Raw genomic sequence first — 25,435 nt, 5'->3', positions numbered from 1 at the left:
TCTACGTAACCTACAGCAGTGGAACAACTGATTTGAACTAACAGTTGCTCTGAGGAGCCTTTTCTCAGTCTGTACGTCCTTGCCATAGGGCTTGTTGTAGGGAGCAGGACACAGGATTAGCTGCATGTATTCTAGGTGCATTGAATTATCAATGCTAGAATAGAGTTTGCCAAGTCTAAGTGACTTGGAGTTCACAAAGTCCTTGGGGTTTGGATATACAGCTAATAAGCATTTTGTCTGCTGCTTTGTTCTTCCAGAGCCATCCATCTCTGGCGTGATAAAATCATTAGTGCTGGTTATGTGTCATCATGTAAATGCTTTATTTTGTTACACAGCAGTTACCAGGTGCCTTTTTTTTGGCGCTGGCATTTAATTGTCAGGACATTTTTTTTTTTAACCTAAATTGCAACATATGATTTAATAAAAACTGCCTACAAACAAGTAGATACACCGACAAAGGCAAAGCATTATTTAATTTATGAAATTTGTTACTAAAAAGGGGACTCTGCTTCCCTCAGTGTGCTCGCTCATTGCTATTTATCAATGTTTGTTTAGGGTTGTAGTTGAGCAAAGAACAGTAAATGCAATTTACTGTAGAAAGGCAAGGTCGCATGGCCTGGGTCCTGGTTAATTTATCTTTCATGACAGATTCTATTTTCTGCTATTGGTATTATTAGCCAGCAATGCATTTCTCCCATGATAACACATTTGTAGCTCTTGCATTGCCAAACTTAGCGGTAGCATTTAATTTGTGTGACATTATTCAGTTATCAAGAAAAAGTATACCATGCTGAGAAACACAGTGGGTATTTAAGGGCGGCTTAAAAAAAAAAGAAAGTTTCCATAAGCAAGAGCAGTGTCTCAAGCGCTTTGCTAAAAACACTTTCCTTGCAGAGGCCGTGCTACCGTGTTCCTGTCCTGGGAAACTGGGTATTCACCAGGTGGGTGAAGTAATCCAGATAAAAGCCAGAAAGCGCAGAAGTTGACACAGTAGACTCAGAAAGAATTTGACAATTAAATATTTTAAATACTTTTTTTGGACACCTTAAGCAGCGGTAGCTGATAGCATGCAAGGATGGCAACACTGAATTACGGGGAAGTGCTGAATGAGATCTCTCAAGTACTCCAGCTCCTTCCCCTTCCTGTGTAAGGCCAGCTCAGCATATGGCATTTTCAATAGAAGTGAAGCTAATCCGTCCTTACAGACCGACACTGATGCAGAAACCATGTAATTCTTCATGTATTCCCAATAACATTATACACATGTGGTTCTGTAGGACATTCTGATATCCGCACCCTCATTAACCGGGACAGAAATGAAACAACTGACTTAGCGATGTAGCTCTAAAAAGAAATCTTCACAGAGATTCCTGGCAAGATTCAATGGGGATTTGTTCTTGACATGTTATTTATTACCTTTATAAACTGAATGACAGGGCAAAATGCTGGCTACCAGTATTTCTGGGAGACAGGGAAGCTGGTGGAGCAGTAAATTGTACCCCGCCAACTGTAGGGAAAGATGTGAATCACTTGGTAGTGGGTTGACTTGAATAACCTGTTTTAATACAGACAAATTTGCAATCATACAGCTGAGGAACAAAAATCCCCATTTACGCAGGCGAGATTGGACTAAGTATTCCAAAATGATGCAGCGTCAAAAGAAGTCAGGGTTTAGGCAGGTAATAAACTGAACAGGAGTCTCCAGGAGGATGGTGCAATTAAGTGAGTGAATGTCACCCCTGAAGCCTAAGCAGGGAAAATACGAAGCGAAGTTCTGCTCATAGCAAAAGCAGAGCCATCACAGGAATACAGTGTGCCCCACACTTCCAAAAGGATTCTCATACATCTGGAAGTGTTCAGAAATTCCTACAAAAATGCTGTGAGCTCTGGGAGGCCTTATCCTGAGAGCGGGGTATGAGCAACCTACTCATGGCAGCAAAAGGAAAAGCAAAGACAACTTCCACTTCAGTGTAGAAGATGTTTTTGGTAGTGGTTGGCTTCTTAGAAGGCCAGAGAGTTGGCTTCTTGGAAGGAGCCTTAGAAGACTGGCTTCTTGGAAGAAAAGGCATACCAAAAGGCGGTTTGGGTTATTTTTCTCTTGAACAAAAAAGCTATGTAAGATCTAACTACAAGTAAAGCCCCTAAAAACCAAAAAAGAAAAAAAAAGAAAAAGGAATAATTAACTGCAGTGTCAGAGACATGGTAGATCTTCTGCTCCATACTGTTATGTCTAAGTGTCTTTCAAGGGGCTTGACAATTTCAGCGGAAATTACGCACCTGCTGCTAAGATTTAGAGCTGAGGTGCTACAGCTTGCAGGAACATCATGATCTCTTGCAGTCTCGGAAAACTATGATTAGCTCAACTAACATAACTCTACCTGCTTTCTTTAAATCCCATTAAATTGTATTGATCTGTACCTGCTGAGGCACTAGCTCTAAATCTTTCAAGTTTGAAAATAAGCCGTAATACCACATCAGTTTTGTGCAGGTTTACTACCACTGAAATCAATACCCTGGTGCTTTAAGATAATCTTGAGGAGGAGGAGACCGTGAGGTTGCACCTGAACCACACAACCTGTTCCCAATGCAAGAGAAGTTATTCAAGAGTAATATGGAATCACTGGAGCTGCTAAGTATACTGAATTGGCTTTTTATAAATCCGTTCTGCTGAACAGAAAAAATTGCAACCTTCAGTTTGTCATTTCATTTATACCTCTTTATGTTTGAAATAATATCTAACCGTTAAGCGGTCCTGACTGCAAAAACACCAGACTGTGTTTTCAATAAATAATTCCACTTTAATGGCAAAGTAATAATTTAGACAGATACAGTGCGCACACCTGCAAAAAAATATACGCAAGCTGGTTTACAAGCTAGAGGAACAATAAACCAATAGAAAATACATCATCCAGTTAAGTCCGATGACACCAAATACTTATTATTAGGGCTTTACAAAGACTACAAAACTTTTCAGATGATTTATTTCACTGTTTCTGTCTATTTACATGATATGTTACATCAAAAATGTACAAAATATAAAATGTATACAGACAAATGTTTCACAAACAATTTCTGAGTTGTAAACTAGGTGGACTCACTGAGATGTATTGCAGGAAGTTCTGTATATGCAGTATTGTGTGTTTGTGTGTTACATATGGCAGGAAAAGATTTGCAGGTTTGCTCAGACCACGGGTACAGGGAAGAGCAGCTTTCCTTTAGCTCTTTGTGTCAGCCAGGACGTATGTGCTAACACTTTACAACAGGAACGGATCCAGACTTGGGGGAAATAACGTTGGTCTGACTGAATCCTACTTGCATAAAATCAGCTGGAGTTATATTAGGGCGATAGCACCGTGTAGGAACCTCTAGATTCAGCGATGCAGCTCAGTGCCATTGGAAAACTGCATTGGTTTATCTTTGTGTTACAGCAAGCGACCAGAGGGTGGCTGCAGAGAGTTAATAGCACCAATTCGACATCCTGAAGGTAACGTCCATGTAGGTGTACAGTACATGGCTACACAATGCCAAAGCCCTTGGGTACCTTCTTGTTTGTATGTGATCGTTGTAACCGGCTGCCTCGGGTGGTAACAGAGCGTTGCCGACTTTGCTGAGCGGTTTTAATGCAACCTGTTGGTAGCCTGCCATGACATATGCACTTAAGACTTTTTTTTTTTTCTGATGTTTGTTTCCCCCAAAAGGTGTACTGGTTTCATATAGAAACTGAAACATGCTCACGCTAGCACTGATAGCTCCTGCATAGTCATAACAACTGTAAATACAGGACAAACACACCAGGTAATACACCAGGTAATAACAGCTTTTAAGGTTTGCATTCTGTATTTGTTTGTAACATACAGGAAATCTCAGCAAGTGAAACATCTCTTAACACCAACAGAATAAAATACATTTTTTTTTGTTGTTTGCTTGTTCTTGATTTGATTTGTGCAAGGCTTTTTTTTTTCTTTTTTTTTTCTTTTAATATTTACAATACCCACCCAGTAGACTGTGCAAAACCAACCCACTTTTACAGTATAAACTCTTCCTCTTCCACAGTGGACATCACTGCTTCAGTGTTCTTTTATGCTGATTTTTTTTTTCATGTACAACAATAGCAATCAAAACAACATGCTAAAACTAGAAAAAGGAAACAAAAGCAAAGGAAAAAAAAAACAAAAACAAACATATATTTGTGCTCATGCTGCATTAAGTGCATCCAGCTCTGCTGGATAAGAATTCAAAACATCTATCCTCCAAAAACTCCATTCCATGGGACCAAATGGATTCAAGCCGATTTTCTCAGCATTTAGGTGGCAGTGGAAGTGGGTTTGGGTTCCTTGTGTATTTCTGAGGGTAGGCAGAGCAATCTATTCACAAGATAAAAATATTATATAGCAACTGTTCTTTCTCCTATCCATTTCTTTAAAAAATCATGATATACAGATATGAGGCTACTGTGTTAACTGACGTTTTTCATTAGTAAATGAAGAAAAAAACAGTGTAAATTACCAATGGTTTAGGAATTAAACCAGCTGTAAAACTGTTCTAGAAATCTGTTTTAAGGCAGTGAGACAGCACCATAGGAAATGTTCCTTCTTTCACTGAAAAGGCTCAAACAAATGAAGCCCTAAAAAGCCTTTAATCAGTGTTGGCTAGTAATTGGTATAAAACTGCAGTTAAGGAGTGGGCAGGTGGTTAAAAAAGACCTTTGTGGTAAAAACAACTTTATAAAATCTGTGACTCGTACACTAAAAACTCGATGGAGAGCATCACCGTGACCATGGCAGTTAGAATTAAATTGGCACTTATCCAGCATATCACAGTCATGTTTCCTGGCGATTGCACAATGCTGCTTGTGCTTTGGAGTTACCACCATCATCTCTGACCTGTTTTGGGATGGGCAGCAGCGCGACGCCGACGCCGCTGCCATCCTGTGACCAGCTCCGCGCGGCGCCGCAGCGGTGAGAGGAGAACTAGGAGACCGCGTTGCTCACGCGTCAGGGGAAAGCAAAGGAAAAAGGAACCAAACAAGTTTGCGCCGTCAACTTGTACAGAGAGACAGAGAGAGAGGCAAAGAGAGACAGAGAGAAAAGGGGGAAAAATTCCAGTTTGGCTAACACATGTGCAATCTGCTTAGATGCCCTTGATCTAGGGCCCTTTCCAGTTGACAAACGGAGTCGCACTTGGCTCCAGAGATACTGAAATGCCTTGAAATTAAACTAATTCAAGCTTTCCACCTCAATTTTTCTTCCTGACTTTGCAGAGTTAGGTCTCCTGCCTACCTACAACACACCATTCTCAATTAGGGACCTTGGCGTGCTGCTTTAATACTGGCAGTGGTCTAGTGGAAACAGATTTTACCATGATCCTGCACCACAATTTGTGCCTTTCAGAGAGTCGATTCGAGGGATGAATCCAAAATATCGTCATGGTGGCTGGTGCTATCACTGTCACAGCTTTGTGCGCTCGAATAGTTGGCTGCCTCCTGAAGCCTCATCAGCATATTCATCTGAAAGCAGAAGGAAACGTTTACATAATCTCATCTCATCCGATGCTGCCACAGCCATGCTAAATTTTAATAAAGTCCCCCCGCTGTATGGGGTGTGCTCGTGTCCCGCTGAGGGAGACCACACAAAAGGATTTTGGAAAGAGTCAGAGGCCAGCGGCTCTTCCTGGCACCCTCTTCACTGTCTGCTGGGCTTCTTTAGACAGCAGAGCAAGTTTAAAGGTGCAAAGGGCCAGGGGGACACAGTGGAGCTGCCTGATAAGTCTCTCTAATTCCGAGGTGGCAGCGGCTGTGGCTGCAGCTGCAGCACGGGCAGGGGAAGGAAGCCATATCGCAGCTGGACATCTGGGCCTGTATTTGGAAACAGTCAGGCTTCCAAATAATTTTTGGATGAAGTAGACAGAATATATCGGAGAAAGCAACTAAAAACATAATCACACAAACATGCCCCCTCTGCAAGTCGGGCAGGTGGCGAGCGAGGGGTGGACTCGGGCCAGCTGCTTCCCAAAAGATACCAGCCGCTCTGGAGGAGCTCCCCTCGCAAGGGGGGCAGCAAGAGACCCTCCTTCCCCGGAGAGGGAGAGCCCCGCATAGCTCATTTGGGCATTCCTGGAACCCAAACCCCATTAGAAATATCATAAAAACCAGCAGCAAGCTCCAGAAAATTACTTGGATGCTTGACACCAGCTCTGTGTAACTATTGGGATTTTATTTATGAAACACCCACTCCGGGCAGCATACTCAGGGCTGCAAGCAATGCTAACATGGCTTTAACGTATTTCAAAGAACAAATAAGCTGTCATTACAGGGAACAGGAATGAAAACGAGAAGGAGAAGTTCTTTGTGTGTGAGTGTTAAACCCCTTTTCAGATTTGCTCAGGAATCTTTTCTTTTTTTTTTTTTGGTCTCAAGGCTGAAGTTTGTAAAGCTTTCTCTAGACTTTGAGCAGTGTTTAATGATCTTTAATGATGTTTAACCTGTTAAAGCAGGTAGCTTTCTAGCAGTAAACTTAATAGCTATGCATATTTGAGGGTGTAGGTACCTGCAGTAAGTGTGTAATGCAGCCCATATATGAAATCTCCTGTCTCCAGAAGCACAATCCTTGGGTGTGAGGCTGTCCCCCCGGGGCCAGTGTTTGCCCTCCCACTAGCTCCCATTAGGCAGGGTCAACCCTAGGGGCAGAAGTTTCAAACTTCTCCTAACTAGTCAAATATGGGAAGCTGTTACACAGCAAACAATCTCAGTATGTTGGGAGCAAGGGCCATGGGCCACTCCATTCCTCGGCCTCCGGTGCACTCGCATATATTGCTTAGTGGAGGGTGATGCCTGTGTGCTGGCAACCTGGCCAACTGGCAGCCCGAATCACAGGGGAATCACCCCAGAGCCTTTGGGCTGGGAGGCTGAGGGTCAGAGGAGCTGATCCCCTACACTTTTTCAAGGTGCAATGCTTGGTTTACGGGACTGAACACTCTGGAGGAGCTAATGATTCATTTCCTTGGCACTCATAAGTTTTCAATGCTTTTTTGCTCTGAGAAATTCCCTTTCCTGTATTCCAAAGGTAGTTCTCTAAAGTGGTATTATGAATTATGATAAAGTCATTCTATAGAGAATGTACCAGAATAGCAGTTCAATATATGCAATTTAATATTCCATTAGCAGAGGAGGCATTGGTAAACTCAAACGTCTGGGATCATATTTAAATAAAATAATACACGGCATTTAGGGAAATCAACCTCTTATCTTTTAATGTCACCACACTTGCATTCCATATTCATTTTGACTGCTATACAGTCATTATTTATCTTAAAATGTTCTGAGGAATTGGAGGATGGCTGTCGAATTTGCATTTCCACTAAATTCCATACAACAGACAAGTTAGATAATGTGTGTTCCTCATCTGTGAAATGTAGAAGACATATTGCCTGACCTGGAAAGATGTTTTTTAGAATAAATCAATTAATAAATTGCTTGAGAGCAATTATCATGATGGAGACGTATAACATTAGTGAGCAGATGAGATATGCGTACAATTTAAGGACACATTAGCTTGATATTAATAACTTCCCTCTTGGCAGATTTTCCTTTTATTCCTATCACTTTTATATATATATATATATACATTACACTAAGATTCATTTTAAAGTATCATGTTGGAACAGATAAACAGTATGTTCTTTACTGTACACATTACAATTTAATGTGTGACAGTCAGGTACATTCTGCAAGCAGTTCTCCCCACGTTTAAGGCTTACCAAGGGATCCCCTTCTGTTTCACTCTGTGGAACGTGCTTTGAGGTTGTTCCTTCTTTTGCTGACGCGTAACCTTCGTACCCAACATCTTCTGGTCTCAGCTGAAGCAGCGATGGCCACTCATGCTGCAGCGACGCCGAGCTCCATGGATAGGTATCAGCTACCCATTTGGAGGGATCCTCCCACGGTGCCCTCTTCCCGTACATCTGTAGTATGGACATAATGCATGGAAGTTTTTATCCTATGGAGTTTTCAGGACTAGTTGCAATAGCAGGCCAAAAGTAACCAAACGTATCTAGACCATTTCAATGAACTGTTTGCTTGCTATCTCAGATAGGATTAGAAATTCAAGCAACCATAGCTCCACTAGTGCTTCTTCAACACGCAGCGTGGCTGCATGTTGAAAGAGACTCCAAAACTAGTGATACTCGTAGACAACATTGATTTTGTCTGAAAATAATTAGGAAGTGCTGGTGCCAATTGTTTTCTTCTCCTAGTAAATCTGGATCCAGAAGCATGGGAGAAGACATAGTCCACAGCGTAAGTCTGAGATCTTTCTCAAGTTAAGAGAAGGAATCCATGAAGGCTGGGATTCCCCTGCTGTGAAGCACAGCAGTACTTACACACCTGGCATGAGGGCAGAAGGAGGGGTGAGTGAGAACCCTCCACTTTTAGGAGGTCCTCACTCAAATGCTCCCCTGCGCCTCACTGCAGTTCACGAGCAACATGTTAACTGGGAGACCCTCAGTTGCCGCTTTACACCTTCCCTCCAGCTATGTTGTCTGCAGTAAAAAAAGACACGTTGGGATTGAGAAGAATTCAGCAGTGCTTTCTGTGATCTGGCCCAGCTCAAGCAGCCTCAGCAGCATAATACTGTCAGGGAATACTCTATGGGGCATTCATTCAGATGGGCCACGCTCCTGGCAAGGAATAAAATAGTTACGGATTTTAGTGCTAACGCCATAGAGATGTGCTCATCATCACAACAGCTGCTCCCAGGCACTCGCTGATGCAGCACTCCAGGTTAGGCAGCCAAATTCCCTATATTATGCACAGGGATAACCCGGCTCCTTATGCCCTTCACAGAGGCTAGGCTGCTTAGCAGGGATCTGCCTAAATGAGCCAAGAGGAAATATTTTTGCAGGGAGGTAGAAAACTATCTCCAGGCTGGAGGCAGCACTTCCTTCATTCTGGATTAACAGATTCAATCTTTTCTGGAATCTGGGACAAGGATTGTAGATTCTGGGTCTCACATATAAGTTTGCTAAGTACCAGGCTCAAAAGCCATTTTCCACTCTGCTCTGGATCTAGGAACATCTAATTATATCATGCAAAAGATTTCTGTGCATCATTAAAAATGTTGTTCCATGGATGTCATCCAAAGCATCTAAAAATTGGAAAGGTTCATGAAACGCTGTATTTTCTTCTGTCTGCTGCCATCTTCTGCTCTAGAGCTGAACTTTTCATTTAAGTAGGTACTCTGAGTATTTGGAAAAATATGAGCATGAAGCCTATTACTGTTTTTTATAGCTGGTCCAAACAAGCACTGTTAATCTTACTGTGGCTGCTCTATCAGAAGTTTGGCAGGTTTTTGCACAAGGTCTAAAGACTCTCTAATTCCCAGAGAGATAAGCAGTTCTAGCAAAGTGTGAGATATGCAACAGGCAAGATTCAAAAGCTCCATCTCGTCAATATGACACTATGTCAGTGCAAGGTGATAAAGACATTGCAGCTGCTTGCACAGTTTTTTTTTTTTTGACTGGTCCAGGACAATCCTCTCTGCACCATGCAGTAATTTCTTTCATGTGTGGAAAAAACCTGCCTTTCCATTATGTATCTTCTCACAGGATTGCAGTACATAAAATGAAAGCAAAAGGGAAAAATCCAATAGGAAAAAAACAAAGACTGGATTATTTTCAAGATTTAGGTTTGTTCAAGAGATATGCAATGGTCCTAATTCCTTACTTAAGGGGGAGAACATACAGTGCCATATACAGTAAAACTATTTGCACCCCTGCTATTAAGGTAGGAGAAACTTGACTAATGTGTAATGGAGACGCTGCTAACCCCTAGCTCTGAGGAGGGAAGGGTGGAGGCACCACGAAGCACTCTGACCTGTCATCCATGATGTGGACAGAGAAGGGAAAAAACCTTAGCCACAGAGGAAAGGGAAAGTTGAGAGAGACCAAAATCTGGGAAAATATAGTGCTGTAAGTTACAAGGGCAAAAACAAAGCCAATTTGCATGTTCAACAAAGCCAGAAAGTAAGTTAACTATATCTGGTATGATAAGCTCAGTAACCAGATCCTCTGCGAGAGGATCAGATGGAACAAAGCTCTTCGGTTACACAGTGTAGGGGCTCTTCCATGTGGTCACAGGCTGAGCCTGCCTCACTCAGGAAGGCAATACAAGCTGTATTCAACATTGCTGTGAACTCTGTTCAAATGGTGGGAAAAGGAAAACCTTCCAGCAGGCATGGAGGAGAAGCATGGGTCAAATAAAGACAAATTACATTTTAGGGTAAGAGCAAGTCAAAGCAAGTCCAAAGCTGTTTTCTATAAACTTACTGCATTTTTTTTTCTTGTAAATACACAACACTGGGATGCATTGCTTAAAACTATCTCCAAGAATGCCTGTGAAACTAATACACAAATTTTCACTGAAGTAAGCAACTTACCTGAAGCCCCTCTCTCACAGCTTCCAGAAGATACGGTACTAGGGAATAGTTCCAGAGGTCTGTGAACCACACTCGGGAGCCATCAACATCCATAGGGCAGGGGAGGAAAAGGCGGGGACCTGAGAAGTCAAGTTGTGTATTATTACACATGTTGAACCAATTGGACACCCTAAAAATAACCTTTACAAAATTAAAGAAAAATTAGTACCGGAGCAGACTCCAATGAAGGAAATGGTAATATGAGACTACAACTACTGAGCTATCAGTGCTATTATTAAAAATGAACTAGCGCCACTTTATGCAATCCTAAGACCTGACAACACTTGCACAGAAAAAAAAAAAACGGAAACTTTCATTGGCATAGCTATGTTAAAGTGTGATTTTCTGTTAACATAGCTATTTCACTAGAAGACCTCAGGTATATGTACATCTCCCACCTGTTCATTTGCCGAACCGACAGACCCAGTGTTTTTATTGCTGTAATTATGCTGCAATGTGAAAGCAGGAAAAAAAAATTAAACTTCGAAGACTTGCTATTGAGGTCATTTTTGGTGTTGAATTTTTAAAATGATAATCATTTACTCAAAGGTCTTTAGCAACCAGGGCAGAAAAGCTAAGGAATACATACTTTCTCATTAATTTTTACATTTTCTTTTCAATCCGCTGTTAATACTAAGCAAGCAATTTCCCCACAGCGATTTTGCATTTCCCATGGTAGAATGGGACAGATTTTTTTCTACAAAAGGAAATTCAACCTTTACTAATCTCTGCTATGCTCAGCTTTCATCCTTATTTCTAACCACTGGAACAGGACTCACCAATGGTTACATCTGAAGAGCTGTGCGTTTCTAGGAAGCTGTTGAGATGATGCCACGTTTTGGGGATCCAGTCAATGATTTTCATGAGCTCATTATTGCGTACGTTCTTTTCTATTTCAGTCTCAATCAGTTTCCTTCTCAGGTATCTGCCCAAAAAACCTTTAACAGGCTCTGTGTGGTTAGCACACAGCACCCACCTGGGAAGAAAGGATAAATGTCAGGTAGCAATGAATAGCTAATATACCATATCCTCTTGAACATACAGATGAAAATGATGTCATGAGGTCCAAAGGCTGGTGAACCAGCAAACATAAAACAGCTCTGATGATAAACCACCAGCGTGTATTTTTTCCTTATTGCCCTCTGCTGCAATGTAATCAAGATAACAGGTTTCAGCTAGAATTCACGACAGCACTGCAGATAAATAGAAGGCGACAACCGTAGCATCATGCTAGAGATACAGGAGAGGTATCTTGTTTCTTCCACCAGAAGGAAAAAACACCACTTTGAGAGTTACCAATATAGGAGCTAAACCACTTTGCTGTGATGGATCTTTGCAGAAGAGCTGGGCTAAGAAAAAGGGAGTTTGAGAACTCTGTGCAAAAATGGACAAAATAAATACAGAGTAAAGGTACCTGAAATTGTGATGAAGCTCCAGATTTGGTGAAGAAGAAACTCCCTGGTTCATAGTTCCAATAATATAGGGACTGGAAGAGAAAAGTAGCAGATTCAAGTGGGAATTTTGTTGAGGGACAACCCATTCCCATATCCTGAGAATATTCTGAATTGCACTAGACAAACTTTGGCAAGAGACCACAGATACATTTTAGTCTGAGATTTAAAGTATTTCTGAGCTGACCTCTTTTTTTGCATGTTTATTCTTGCATGTTCCTCCTTTCTGCACATTTACAATTTACTAGTGCCCAACTGTAACAAAGAACTAAGGCAAACCTGTGCATGTGTGCCTCATTATTTTGTAGTAGGCTTACAGTTTCAATTTCAGAAGCCAGGGCACCTCACAAATAAAACATAGTGCACAGCAATTTTATGAAGGGTTGTTCCTAAGATGGAGCTTTTGCAGTGGAAATACCCTAATTAATAAGCCAGTAGAAGTTTCCAGATACCATTATATGTATTATTCCTTGGCAATAAAGGACATTTGGTCAAGTTCACATTTCTGCACTACTGTGGCTCACAGGAAAACTGTAGGAAATGCAAGTCCATCAGCTATACAGCTGCTTCTGCATAGCATGGCCCATGGGGTTCACACATATCCCAGATTCCACTGTTATAAACTGCATTTATTCTTACTGTCTCATATCCTCTCTGCATGGTACTAATGAGCCTGTGTGATCTGATGGAGCAAAAGGAACAAGACCCTAATCCAGTAGCAAAAGGAACAAGACTCTAATCCAGTCAAGCATTTAAATCCGTTCTTAAATTCAATGCTACATTAATATCTCACTGACATTCCTAGGAGTTGTAAAAATAAGGGGAAGCAGACACCAGAAATATTGGGCTGAAGAAGGGGAAAATTATATGAGCACTCAAATCGAAGGACCTTTCTAAGGGTCTTCCTCATCTAGCTTAAGGGACTCCAAGGTTCCAATGGGACATTTTATTCTGCAAGGCAGCAAACACGTTTTAACTGTTAGTTAAGGTGTGTGAATCTTACCATTTATTATATTTACAATTGAGGAAACCATTGAAGATGTCGCTTAGTGAACTGATGTGGTGGAGGTTATCAAGAATTATGACCACGGGGAGGTCAGCACCATTGTTGTCAGCACTGCATTGCTCAGCCAGATTAGCCAGGTATTGTCGCAGATCCTGCCACAGAATTAACAAAGAAACAGAGAAGATTAGGCCAGTTAGACCAGGCATGTAACTACAGTGGAAAAGATTTCCAGAAAGAAACTGCTACAGGGTTTTCAAACTGTGGATAATTCAACCTGATCAGCACAGGCAGGAAACTCTGCTCCTAAATTAGGGCAATACTGAAGTCATATGCGAGGAAAAACAAAGGCACTAAACATAAGGCAAGAGATTGAAGCATACTCATTTGGTGGATACATTCCTCAGGAACCTGCTATGAAATATCTAATCTCCAGTGGGAAATACGCTATTTCCAGTGGGCTGAGCTATTCTCATTGGCCCTCCAATTTTATGAATGCTGCACTTATATATCAAAACCAGCTAACTGTTACCCAGTCTAGGTATATAGAACTGCTTCTTCAGCTATCTCCTTTCAGCTCTCTCACTGAAAATCTGTTCAGTCTTTTGAAGATACTGTATCACATTTCTTAATTTCTTAATAAAGTTCCTTGTGTAAACAGGTATTTTAAATTTTTTTTTCTTTTTCTTTTCTTTTTTTTTTTCTTGGTCAGCTGACTAGCTGGCTGCCATTTAGTGCCAGAATAAAATAAATCGTTCTATAATCAAAACTTTTCATGTTTTTATTGACACTTCCTTGCTCTTGGGAGTCTGGGTTGGTTATTATTTAGTTGCAATATGTAACTTTTTCATTTCAAGAACTCTTTTTGTTTGGCTTTTTAAGATCTATGGGGAAAATCATGGATTTCTTCCAAAGAATAGCAGCCCCTATATTATTCAAGCATACTGCATTTGAGAATGATATATTTTTTTCTTTCTTATTATAAACCCAGAAGTTCTATGTAATCTTCACAGAAACAAAGAATAGAAATATAAAAAAAAGAAACAGGTACAACAAGCAATTTAACAGCAAGTCAAAGCTCTTTCTTCTCTGGGAAGATTTCCCTTTTAAATGCATATATGGTGTAAGAATAAAATATGAACACTTTCCCTGCTGAAGTAAATGGCATCACAAATCATCTGCATAAAGACACTCAAAGGAGATGTTTTCACTGGAATGGTTATCCCACCCCTTTGGGATCTGCATCTTCTTCTTTCTTATATTAAGTTAACATTAATTATGTTCTGTGAAAAGCTGAAAGCCTGCACAAAATCTTTCATTTTCTGACCATCTTTCTGGATACCAAGTAAGTGAGGAAAATTCCCAATTTAGGATAACAGTTGAATCATATTATGGTAGGTAGCACAGTAGTGATATTAGAAGCTCGATAATCTGGGCTAAATAAATCACTCTGAGTGTAGTAAGATGCGTGAGGTAATTTTAGCCTGGTCAGATCCGGACACGCTAAGAACAGAAGTTACATGGGCATTTTACTCTGCATCTCATGGGCATTTTACTCTGCATCTATACTTAAGGTGGGTTTCCTTCGGTGAGCAAAAATTCAGGTTTCCTTCACAGTGCTTCAATGTTCTGTTTAGAACTGAGAGACGTGGTCTTCATCACTCACACGATTGGAGATAATCCTTGTAGGAAAGGATGACAAATGAGCAACAAAACAGTATGCCAATTAGTAGGATCCATGCTGTGTCCTCACTACAAATGAGGCAATAGGTTACCATATCGGTTGTGACTTACCTTGCTTGACTTGTGATCTACGTTAAAAGTTGCAATTGCATCCTCAGTTTTTTTTCTGCCAGACTTAGTTATTACATATTCAGCCAGTCTGTTAGCTAAATAGGTCTTTCCTGTGCCACTGGGTCCCGACAGAATAATTCGGCGATGCTCCATCAGTAAATTAAAGTACCGCTGCGTAATTGGCTTAGGAATTAATGTGTCAAACACAAAACTATCCAAACTGTTTTCTTCCACTCCTGGAAACAAAAGAAAAGGAAAATGGCTTGTCTCCATCCTTGCTAAGGTTTGGCCCAGCACCTGATAATGTCTATGCCATGCTGAAGGCAGGTAAGATACTGCTGCCTGAAGCAAACTCCCATGCAGGTTTTCATCACTGTAGGAAATATTTACATCTTTCCACAGGAGCTGAAAATTAAGCAGTAGCAGCGTGACTAGTTGGGTGGGAAACATGAAATCAAAGTGAATGTGAAGAGAAGGCTCAGTGAGGCAAAGATGTGTGTTTCACACAATCACGACAGAAAAAGGTCAAAGCAACAGCCACAAGGATTACCAGTTGTCACATCAATACATGCACAGTCCTTTTGAAGGCCTCTCTCCCGTCCAACAGCAAATCCCTACAGCTTTTGAAATGTTGCAGTTTTCTCTGTGGAACTGGGTTATGCATTAATTTTTCTGATCATAAGCTCTTTTTTTTTTTCCTCCCTATTCAGAATTTTGTACTTTGCTATGACTTGAGAGTCAGACAGAGAAGGAAAGGGATATTCTTGGGTTTGCCTCAAAATGCTCTGTGTGGTAGGGGTCAGGCTACAGAAGGGTCAAGTCTAAAAGAAAACGAAGGGAAAAGGGGGGAATGCAGTGAAGAACTGTACAGTATCTGCAAAAGTATTCTTGTGGTTTTACCTTTGAGGTTCACAGTGATGACGTTATTATCTCCAACCAGATATCCACAAGGCAGCAGTTCAGGCACTTCTAAGCTGTGAGCTCTAATTACATCCCCTATAGAATAACTAGCAATGCAGTCAGAGCTTAAACCCAGGCTGGTAGCTGGATCCACTCGGAATATATATTCCTGAAATTATAAGAAAACTTAAATGTAAAAATAGATACAGTCATTGAATGAAGTAATACAGACACATACTTTGGTATAGATTAAGTCATATTTCAAGAAGGTTCTCAGAGTTGCATGAAATACAGAACTGTCTACAATCTAAATAAAAGAACAACCTTAAGAATAATGTTTAACAGTGGTGTCAGCTAAACATAAAAAAAAAAAGACTTGTCAAGACAAAAGAAAATACACATTTTTTCTAAAGCAAGAAAAAATATGGAATTAATACTTGAGCTAGTTCCTCAATGTCTTACCTTAAAGAGGCGTCTGATTACACCATCTAAAACATCCCATTTTGTTTTTCCACTCACTCCAATTGATCCTATCAGGTACGCATGTGTTTTCTGGTCCTACAAAGACGGAGATTTCACAACTTGTGCTATAACTAAATTTACCATTAAGGAAAATAAAATTATGCAGAATATGATGCTAAAACTTTACTAAAAATCTCTGAGCTGGAAATAGGTAACAATAATAATGCTTTGTACATCTGTATAGGGAAGGAAGCACGGCATCTTACTTTGCTCTTTGGTTGCATCTATGTTTAGAGAAAGCTGTATACAAATAAAATTTGCATTGTATTTATAATACTTTTGTAATACAAAACATGAAACATGACAATGGGATTCCAAATGGATTGCTTCAGCAAAATATTCATACCTGCACCTTTAGGGACTAAAGCATGTATCTAATTTATAACCATGTTTGAATGGAGATGGCAGGTCCCAGAACAGCTCTGTACTAATTAAATTGAGAACTGGTAATGTCTGAGCCATCACAAAAGCAGGTGGAGGCTATGTGACATTATTAGCATATATTATACTAACTAAACATATATAGATGACACAGAAAGGAAGTGCTATCCTTAGGATATTCCCATTTAGTTTACGGCTGAAAATAGTGAAAGGACTGCAGGCACTATACTGCAGGATTTGCCAGAGCTGTAATTCTGTTATTTGGATAATGAACTTACCTTGGCTCGACTGTAGCCCTTGTTTATAGTGACTAAAATTTTCACGCTATGGCCTTCTTTGTGGAGTGCTCCCTCTGTGACATCTTCTAGCAGAATATCTATGGTACCAGAAGAGCAGTGATTAACATTACGAATCACTTGAGTTATATCCACTTCACCAGTTCAATACCTGTTCGAAGAGCTTTTTTATTAGCAAGAAAGGCTGCGACCAAAACACCTGGCAGTACAGTCATTTGACCCTGTACTTGTTCCTACTTTGCCTTTCCTGCTGGACATGAAGGAACAATTTGTCAATGGTCTGGAGCAGTATTCATAAAACACTTTAGCCATATAAAAATAAATTGGGGAATGCAAGAAATTCTTGCCTAACAATCTTGCTGTTGCTTTCCTCCTGGAACATGGTCAGAATTACCTTATGTCCACAAGGCCATTTAAAATTGAAATTAGCTTTACACCTTTGAGCACTCATCTTGCCTTTTACAAAGCTATCAAGAGAAAAGCAACAAATCCTTGCGCTGTTACATTTGCTGCTCCATAAAACAGCTCTTTAATTTCTCTTTCCGGCTGATTTCTTTACCTTCTGTACACCATATGGATACAGAGTCATCTCTCTGCATAAAAACAGTCTTACAAGGAGAAATCACTAAAAAACACTTTGCATTCCACCTGAAAATAGGACTCTGCATTCAGCCATTCCTCCAGTTAAAGGTTTTAAGTTTCTTGAAGGTAAAGAGTGATTCTGATCTGCTCTGTGCCTCTGATTTAGACCTCCTCCCCAACACCTAAAACAAGAATGCAGAAGGATATATTTCTTACTAAAGGCTAAGCCTCAGGCATTACTGCAAGGGATAAAATTGCCATCTTCCTACAGAGGTTTTCTCAAAGAAGCTTCTGTTAGGCTTTCTAACTAAGTATCAAGTTAGAAGAGATTTTGGATTTGCATTTTCTTCAAAGGCCAGCACAGTTAAGTATCCACTACCCTAAATCCTGATTGTCCTTATTGTGAAGATGGTAGTAGTGCATTGACTTCATCTCATAGTCTGCACAAGGCTGGATTTCGCCCAAATTAAACTGAGGTGCCAGTAAGATTCAGTCACAGAGGTACTTGCTTAAAGCAAAAAAATCAAAAGGCTCACGAATATGGCTTCAATGAACGTATTTAGAAATAAGTGAGTCTTCATGTACGATTTCTGGCAGCTTCCACCTTCACCTAGAAAACAGATTCTGCTAGTTTTTTCATTTTATGAATCACTTTTAAGAATCATTTTTTGTTGCCAGCTTAAACAAACCTAGCCTATTTTGTTCCAGGGAGCCGGTTTTCCTGGGCCACCAACATGAGCTCTTTCACTTGTCTTGTATTTTGGCATATGTGACAAACCTAAAGAGTTTCAATAATGACAGACTTCCTCTGAGGCCAATTTAAAATGTCTCTGGTTCTCCTCTGAAATTTTTTGATCCCTGAATGACATGGCCTTTTACATATTTTTTTCTTTAAGTGTTTGGGAATGAGACATTCTGCATCTGGAAAACAAATTCCATTTGCTATGGAGAGCTTTCCCTTTCACGGGTATCAGGGCTGAGAAGACGCCCAACTGAGCATTTCCCCAGGGTGTTAACTGCTTTAACTGCCTTCTGCCAGGCCTCGTCCTTAGCTGCACTGTGGAGATCCCAGCTCATTTTTTCTGAGCCCTGGCACGTTGCTTTCACTGGACTAGCACGCACACAGCCCTGCCCTGCTCTCTAATCTAGGGCTGGGTGCAGGATGGGCATCTGTGATCCCGCACTTGTGACTCACACCTCTCCGGAGGTGCAGGAGATGGCCTGGCTTTGAGGAAGCAGCACTGAGTACTGATCCTTTCCAGGGAAAGTGCCATGGTTTTTTTCATCGGACAGGCCAAAGCCCTCATTATCTTTCTCAGCTTAATCCCCAGAATGATTAACTTATCCTCATCTGAGGAACTTCTGTGTAACAGCACTTCAGCTGCCACAGGAGTCCCATAGGTCCTGGCTGCAAGCTGTCACTCCTCATTAGGCACCCTTATTTCTTTAATTTCTTGTAACCAAAAGTAATTACTTTACATGCTAGAAAACGTTTAGAACCAATAACATAGAAAATTATACAAAGCTTACATTATATTTGTTCCTATATCTATAAAAAGTTGGAGTCCAGAGACACAGTGCTAATGATTGCTATTCAGGAAAGAGTTTCTATGATTACCGTTTTGAAAATAATCCTGTTCTATATTTTTGTAATGTGTGTGGATGCAACCACAATTAAGCTTTTTTTTTCCCTGTGTTTACAACACTTCACTGTATACCAAGGCCCGACCCACACTCATTGATTCTACAAGTTAAACCTGGAAATGGTTGGCTGAGATGTAAAGAAAACATATACCAATTTTCTTATAAAATCTGATATTAACTAGAAGAAATGCTCAAATACCCATGTAATCAATGACTGGCAAGATACTATGACAAACTGCCAACCCAAACCCTAGTCAGGCAGTCTGGCATGTTCCCAGTTGTACTCTTGCCTAGACTTTTCAATAATTATTAACCACATTTTATTGCTTCCAGAGATTGCATTATACTTTCTGTGGGTCTCCGTCAGTGAGCGCTGCTTTGCATTTGCTGTGCTTGTGGTTCTAACATTAGAGACAGCACTTCTGTTTCTTAGCCACATTATCAAAACCAGTGTCATAGGCTTATTATCATAAACACTATGGCATAGCGAAAAAACAAATGTTAGTGGAGCAAAGTTTCCCCTCGCTCACAGAAGATCCTGGTTCTAAGAGTCAGCAGTGTTCCTGAGATAAATGGCGATCTGATCCAACACATACTAACTAGCTATATCACATAAAAAAATAATTAGGAGATAACATTAACTGAGATCACCTTCTTTCCCAGCTTAAAATATGCAATGATATTAAGGGATCTAACCTACCAATAAAAGGCCTGTGAATTAAAGAGGGAAGTATAAGGTACAGTGCTCATATTGCCAAAACAATATACTGGTGCAGGTCTCATGTATACCACAACAGATACTGTTCTTATCAAAAAAACGATATAATCAAAAAAAACCAAGATAATCAAAGAGCATTGGAAACCAGGGAGTAAGTACCATTGCCAGGAACTAAAGAAACAAAATGAACAAGCTGTTACTATTATTCAGACCCTGCCAAAAGTCACATTTTCAGAAATGACTGCCAAAGTTGTTCTTCATCACCATTAGCGAATGAATATGTTCACATAAGCAATATGAGGTATTTTAAGTTTCAGACACGACTTTGATATAGAGCCTATTAAGAGGGTGAAAACGATAAATTATTACTGAGCCATGCAAGTACACATCATATATGGTACCTGATGTAGCAGATTCTGTGATGTTTAAGTTGTTCAGAGAAAGCCCCAGGGACTGCCGTGACGAAGATGACGACGTGCTGCTTGAAGACTCCGATGACGGCCGGGCAGGCTTTCCAGTATTGCCAGTCTCGGCCTTCAAGCGATCATTTTCAGCTTTCAGTATCTCAATTTCGTTCTGTACTCAAAAGAATCCAACACAAAAACACAGGAGGTTATGTTTCACAGAACCGCCGGGGTGGGTATTCAGGTGCTGGCTGTTCACAAGCAGGAGCCAAATTGGTTTAGCAGCTCTGCAGCAGTATGTGGCACTACAGCAAAAATATAAACCCAGTAAAAAGTGGATTGCCTTCACTTTTGAAATGAAGGAAAAAGCCCTACACCCTTTGTTTTAGCTTTTACCTCAAGACAGTTATTAACCAACATAGTCTTTGAGGTGCTGTGTATATTGTACAGTTGGCTGTACTACAGGTATGGGGAGAATTTTCCCAACTATCCCCAATTTTAGAGTGTTATTTTGTATCATCAAATATCTTCTGTAACAGTCATCTAAGAAAGTTATTTCTAAAATTCGGGATGTGTATTTACATATCCTCTAAACTCATGGGAAATGATGACTGCTGTTGAATGTACAATTTAAGGAATAATTTCATAGGGAGGCACTGAAATTAAAAATGGACAATTACAATTTGGTATTTTAACGGTTTCATAATAATTCTTCATATCAGATAAGAGTTTTTGATCATCCAAACATGGGATTGTTCACATGACAGCCAACAAGACCTCTTTGAGGAAAACATACAGTGACAGATGAATCAGCACAGCTAGGTATTTGTTTTTAGCTAAATTCTCTGTGATGCCAAGTGATCATGGAATGTACAAGAAATCAAATGAAAACTTAGCCTGAGTACAGCCTGGTACCAGCTAAATCTAGCTTTCAGTCACTCCATGAAGCACAGTACAAAGCAACTACTTAATCTTGCAGATGGTTTTGCACATCAAATTTAATTCCACATTCACTAGCAGTCTGCTAAAAGTCTTATCCTTTTTTGAAGGCTCTTTGAATACACCACACAAGTGAAAACATAACGGATAACGTCACCAAAAAAAGTGCAACCGCTACAAAATGATTCAATCATACAGGCAAAGGTGAGGAGAAAGTGAAAGAAAAGAGAAACAGCATCAAAATACTGACAGAATGTCAAAATGAGTGCACGTTAGGTTCAAATCAGGAGGTGAGCTATGCTGAAATATGCCATGTGATCTCAATCAAGGTCTTTTAAGGTCTTTTGAGTACTCAGTGCTCATATAACTTTCCCACCACATTTTCCTCTTCCCAATCCCCATAATTTCTGCAAAATGTCACAGACTTTGGAGGCTCCAAAGACTCTCTGTCCCTTCCCTATAAGCCTTCATATCCTGTTCTCCACTACTGGAAGTAACAATATGACTCTATAAAACTCTATAAAAATGTCCAGATGGACGAGTAGTTTTCTGCGTGTTGTCTAGATCTGTAGACTAAACCCATTAATTGGGCATTACTTGTCGTTGGTAAACCTCTCTACATTTTATCCTATTTTTCATTTACCATTTATTCTTTAATTATTCTCATCTCTAAAACTTGCTTAAAAGCCCTTACAATTACTGTGATCAGAATAATATAGATGTATAGCATCCACATAATAGTATTTTCCTTTTTGCAGAAAAAGAACTACATTAGCTGTTCTCCCTTCATACAGTACCATTTATAAGTTGATGGATTAAAACTATTTGCCAGTGGTTTTGTGATTGTCCTGTAACTACTTCTTCCTTAATTATGAGCTGCATTCAGTTCTCTCAAATGGGACATTTATCTTTTAAATGCTTTTCACTCACCACTCTCCCATTTTTTACACTCTCATTGTTATTAGCCTGCCTTCCCTTCTCTGACCATCATCCTTTCAGAACTGAGGCAAAGTACTCCATTTTTGTGCCATAATCAAAATGCTTTAGTAAGTTATCTTTCAACCAGAAGTGTCTTTTTTTCTTCTTTTAAAATCCATATAATTTCTACTGTTCCTTTCTATATTTTCCATAAGGCCTAGCTAGACTTTGCTTCTCACTCTTCTCCTACGCTGTCCGCACCTCATGACTTGTTTGTACTCTCCTTCATTCTTTTTTAGCATCTTGATATCCATTCTGGAGCAGTCCCCTTGCTAGAAACAGATGCCCATAATGTTTCTGTACCTTTGGCCTGCAGGTTTTGCATGCTTTTACTCATCTCTTTCACACTGGAGAGGTCTTTAGGGCAGAAGACTTTCTAACTTCAGTTTCTCTGAATTTACCTTTCTGAAATTGAAACCCTTACAGTTGTTATTTTTCCCTTTAACTGAAGGTCAGCCAAATATCTCCTATCTGTGTTGACACCTAGGGCTCTGAGCATTTGGGAGGCTGGCAGGTACCATACATGTTCAAATGTGTGAGCGAGACTGCTATAGGCACGAGATAAATAAGAAGACTAGAAATTGGAGCAAGCTGACCAGACCCTGTTGTTATGAAACCAGCCACTGTGACATCTTTACACAAGTGTCCACACATACACCTGGTCTAAGTACTGAACAGAGCAATTCAGCTGACAGGCCCCATGGGCTGGGTTCAGCTATGTAAAAGTGGCTTTCTAGTGCCACTGCATGCCTGGTCTTTCAGCAGTCAAATGTTAAAACTTCAAGTGCTGTGTAGATACCTCATCCTGTTGAAATAGTACAAGGTGCTTATGTTTAGGCAGCCAAATTTCACCCAGTGCATCTCTTAGGATTGCTTGTGAGGCTCCACTACTGCATGTCTAGAGCTCCAGTGGAAACAACAGCAGCTTAGGCACCGAGCTCATATACAGTCAGCTCTAAATACAGCTCTCCCAATGTCAAGCTGAATCCTACCCCATTGTTCTTGATTCAAACACATGCTTTCAGTGGGACGTCCTTGATACCTCACCTGTCATTCTGGAAGGGCACAGGTCTATCTACAGGACTTATGCCATACTCATCAGGCCTGTGCGGATATTGTGGATACTTTTGGACCCCACTCTGGGCACCAGGCACTTACATGTCAGCAATGGAAAAAAGTCACATTAAGCTCCATGCTGTGCTGAAGAGCACTGTCCTTTTTTTCCTGTATCCTTTCATCCAGGTGAAAGGCAAGTTGTCTGCTAAAAACGTCTTCGGAAAGGATGTTGCAAAGTGTCATAAGTAACAAAAGAATGAAATTTTAGCAATGCTGGATACCATAATTTAGTCTAATTTTACATACTTTTCTTCTGCAGGCTATGGCTGGGTTAGAAATTAGAAGGGAAGATAGAGTGTGCACATATTTCTCAACACAGCCTGCCCAAGTAATGAAAGCTCTGTAGAAATCACTCTGATCTGCTTCTCTGTCACCCTGCTTTCTCCAGGCAGATGGTTTTGATTACAAATATCCTATGGGAAAGGATTAGTCTTCAGCCTTATCATTTAAGCACATTTTGGTTGTTAATATATAAATGCTAAGAATGTAATTTTATTATTATAAGGCGAACACTTACCACAGCCTTCTTTTCAAAGTACTGTCAATCTGTTGCTTTAATTTACCTGAAACAAAGTACTGGGAAAGGAAAACACCCCAAGCAGACTTTAGGTGTGCACCCCTGTCATCACTTAGGCTACTGTACTGACCTGCATGCGGTTCATGGCTTCCCGAATCTGATCCAGGTGGTGTGCGGAGCTGAGGGCTTCCAGACGAATGTCCGTCAGCTTGAGCTCCTTCTCCCTCAGCTCACTCTTTAGCTGAAGAATAATTTCAGCCTCCGCCTCTGTGCACTCACAGATCCTAAAGAGGAGCAAGAAACAGGCAGGAGATTAAAGGCAGGTTCTCTCCCCAAAGCAGTGTTATTACTAAATATCAAAGTGCAGAAAATGCTTGCTGCTGGTGAAACTTATGAGTGAAGAGAAAATTTTTTCAAAAAGAAACACGAAAAGGCTCAAACTGCAAATTAAAAATGTAAAAAAAAATCCTTCTCCAGATGAAATGATCAGCTTGCTTTATATCTTCTCGGTTTACAAAGATAGTTCCCTATGGTGAAAAAAGCAAGCTGTTAAAAACTTTTTTATATATTTTCTTTCAAGAATGAACTACCCATTGTCTTCAGTTTGATTTTATTTCTGCACCATTTCTTTGGTGCCAAGGTTACAATTTCCTTAAGTCTCAGTAGTCAGAAGTACACCGATCAAATTACACTACAGACATTTACTGACCCTTTGGCACCAACAGTTTTCTTTGTTGTGCACAGTACAGAAAGAGACAGTCCCTGACTTAAGATCTAAAAGATTTTAATCTGTAAAGGCATTGATTGGTAATGGTTGACATTTTTGCTTATAGTTTGTCATTTGTTAACGTACACTGCCTGAAAATACATTTTTTTCCTTAAAGAATCGATTAAAATTAATCACCATGTGATTATTTTTCATATGAATTAATTTTAAGGGATAGCCTGTAATATGGTGAGAAAAGATGGAAATGTGACCAGACTAAGGATCCAGCAACTGTCCAGTTCTTACATCAGACTCTGTCTTGCCTCTAAATATCACTCAGGCTTAGATCTGTTACAGATCATAGAAACGGTAGAAAATAATACACTGATTTTTGAATACATTGTTACACTTAGCATTTTCAGCCAATTCACTTAATGTTATTTGCGCTTTATTCCTGTCACTAGTTAATGTTTGCAGAACAACTGAATTATGAAAAATATTTTGTAATAGTAAGTATTATTATGATGATTGTTACTACTAACATGCAAACAAGAACCAGAAGTCAGGCTTTAATTGCCAGAAGGCATGCAAATACATTTTGCAAAAGAAAAATGCAACCCTTTTCAGGTCAGGAGATGCAAATGAAGAAGGAAAATAATGAATATCATTTACAATATGCACATTATTAAAAAAATGAATTCAGGCATATATACCAGGATTTTTTTTTTCAAATATTTTTTCCAAATATACAGCCCTTGGTTTGAAGTGCCCATGCCTACTCTAACCAAATAAGAAATGAAGTACTAGGAAGAGGTATGATATGAAATGCATATGTTATCTCATACAACAACTTGGACAGCTGGGAAGCCATATATGTATTTGTTGGCTATTTTCTTTTTGGCATTTTTGCAAAAGTAGATTTTGGGGAGTGATGGATAAAAAGACCCTGACAAGCCAGCTTTAGAGAAGACAACAGTGAAGAAGAAAACAAGGCAATGGTCCTGGAAGGCACAGG

The 25,435-nt window shown here is 40.0% G+C and overlaps 1 protein-coding gene across 1 annotated transcript in view; it reads right to left on the bottom strand.

The window, feature by feature from the left end:
* Positions 1-5,169: 5,169 nt before the first annotated feature.
* Positions 5,170-25,435, bottom strand: part of NAV3 (neuron navigator 3) — a 246,980-nt gene continuing 226,714 nt past the window's right edge. The window contains exons 27-38 of the mRNA XM_088522981.1: positions 23,845-23,998; positions 20,162-20,336; positions 16,799-16,896; positions 16,080-16,175; positions 15,618-15,786; positions 14,718-14,953; positions 12,924-13,078; positions 11,884-11,955; positions 11,249-11,445; positions 10,431-10,549; positions 7,756-7,959; positions 5,170-5,506 (exon numbers count right to left, since the gene is read on the bottom strand). Of these exons, the coding sequence (XP_088379107.1) occupies positions 5,387-5,506; positions 7,756-7,959; positions 10,431-10,549; positions 11,249-11,445; positions 11,884-11,955; positions 12,924-13,078; positions 14,718-14,953; positions 15,618-15,786; positions 16,080-16,175; positions 16,799-16,896; positions 20,162-20,336; positions 23,845-23,998 (1,795 nt within the window). The 3' untranslated portion in view covers positions 5,170-5,386. The remainder of the gene's footprint in view (positions 5,507-7,755; positions 7,960-10,430; positions 10,550-11,248; positions 11,446-11,883; positions 11,956-12,923; positions 13,079-14,717; positions 14,954-15,617; positions 15,787-16,079; positions 16,176-16,798; positions 16,897-20,161; positions 20,337-23,844; positions 23,999-25,435) is intronic.

The sequence above is a fragment of the Tinamus guttatus genome, unplaced genomic scaffold (genome assembly GCF_059628265.1).
Source record: "Tinamus guttatus ecotype Peru unplaced genomic scaffold, ASM5962826v1 Tinamus_guttatus_pri_ptg000171l, whole genome shotgun sequence".
Lineage (NCBI taxonomy): Eukaryota > Metazoa > Chordata > Aves > Tinamiformes > Tinamidae > Tinamus > Tinamus guttatus.
This window is presented reverse-complemented; position numbering and strand designations above follow the sequence as displayed.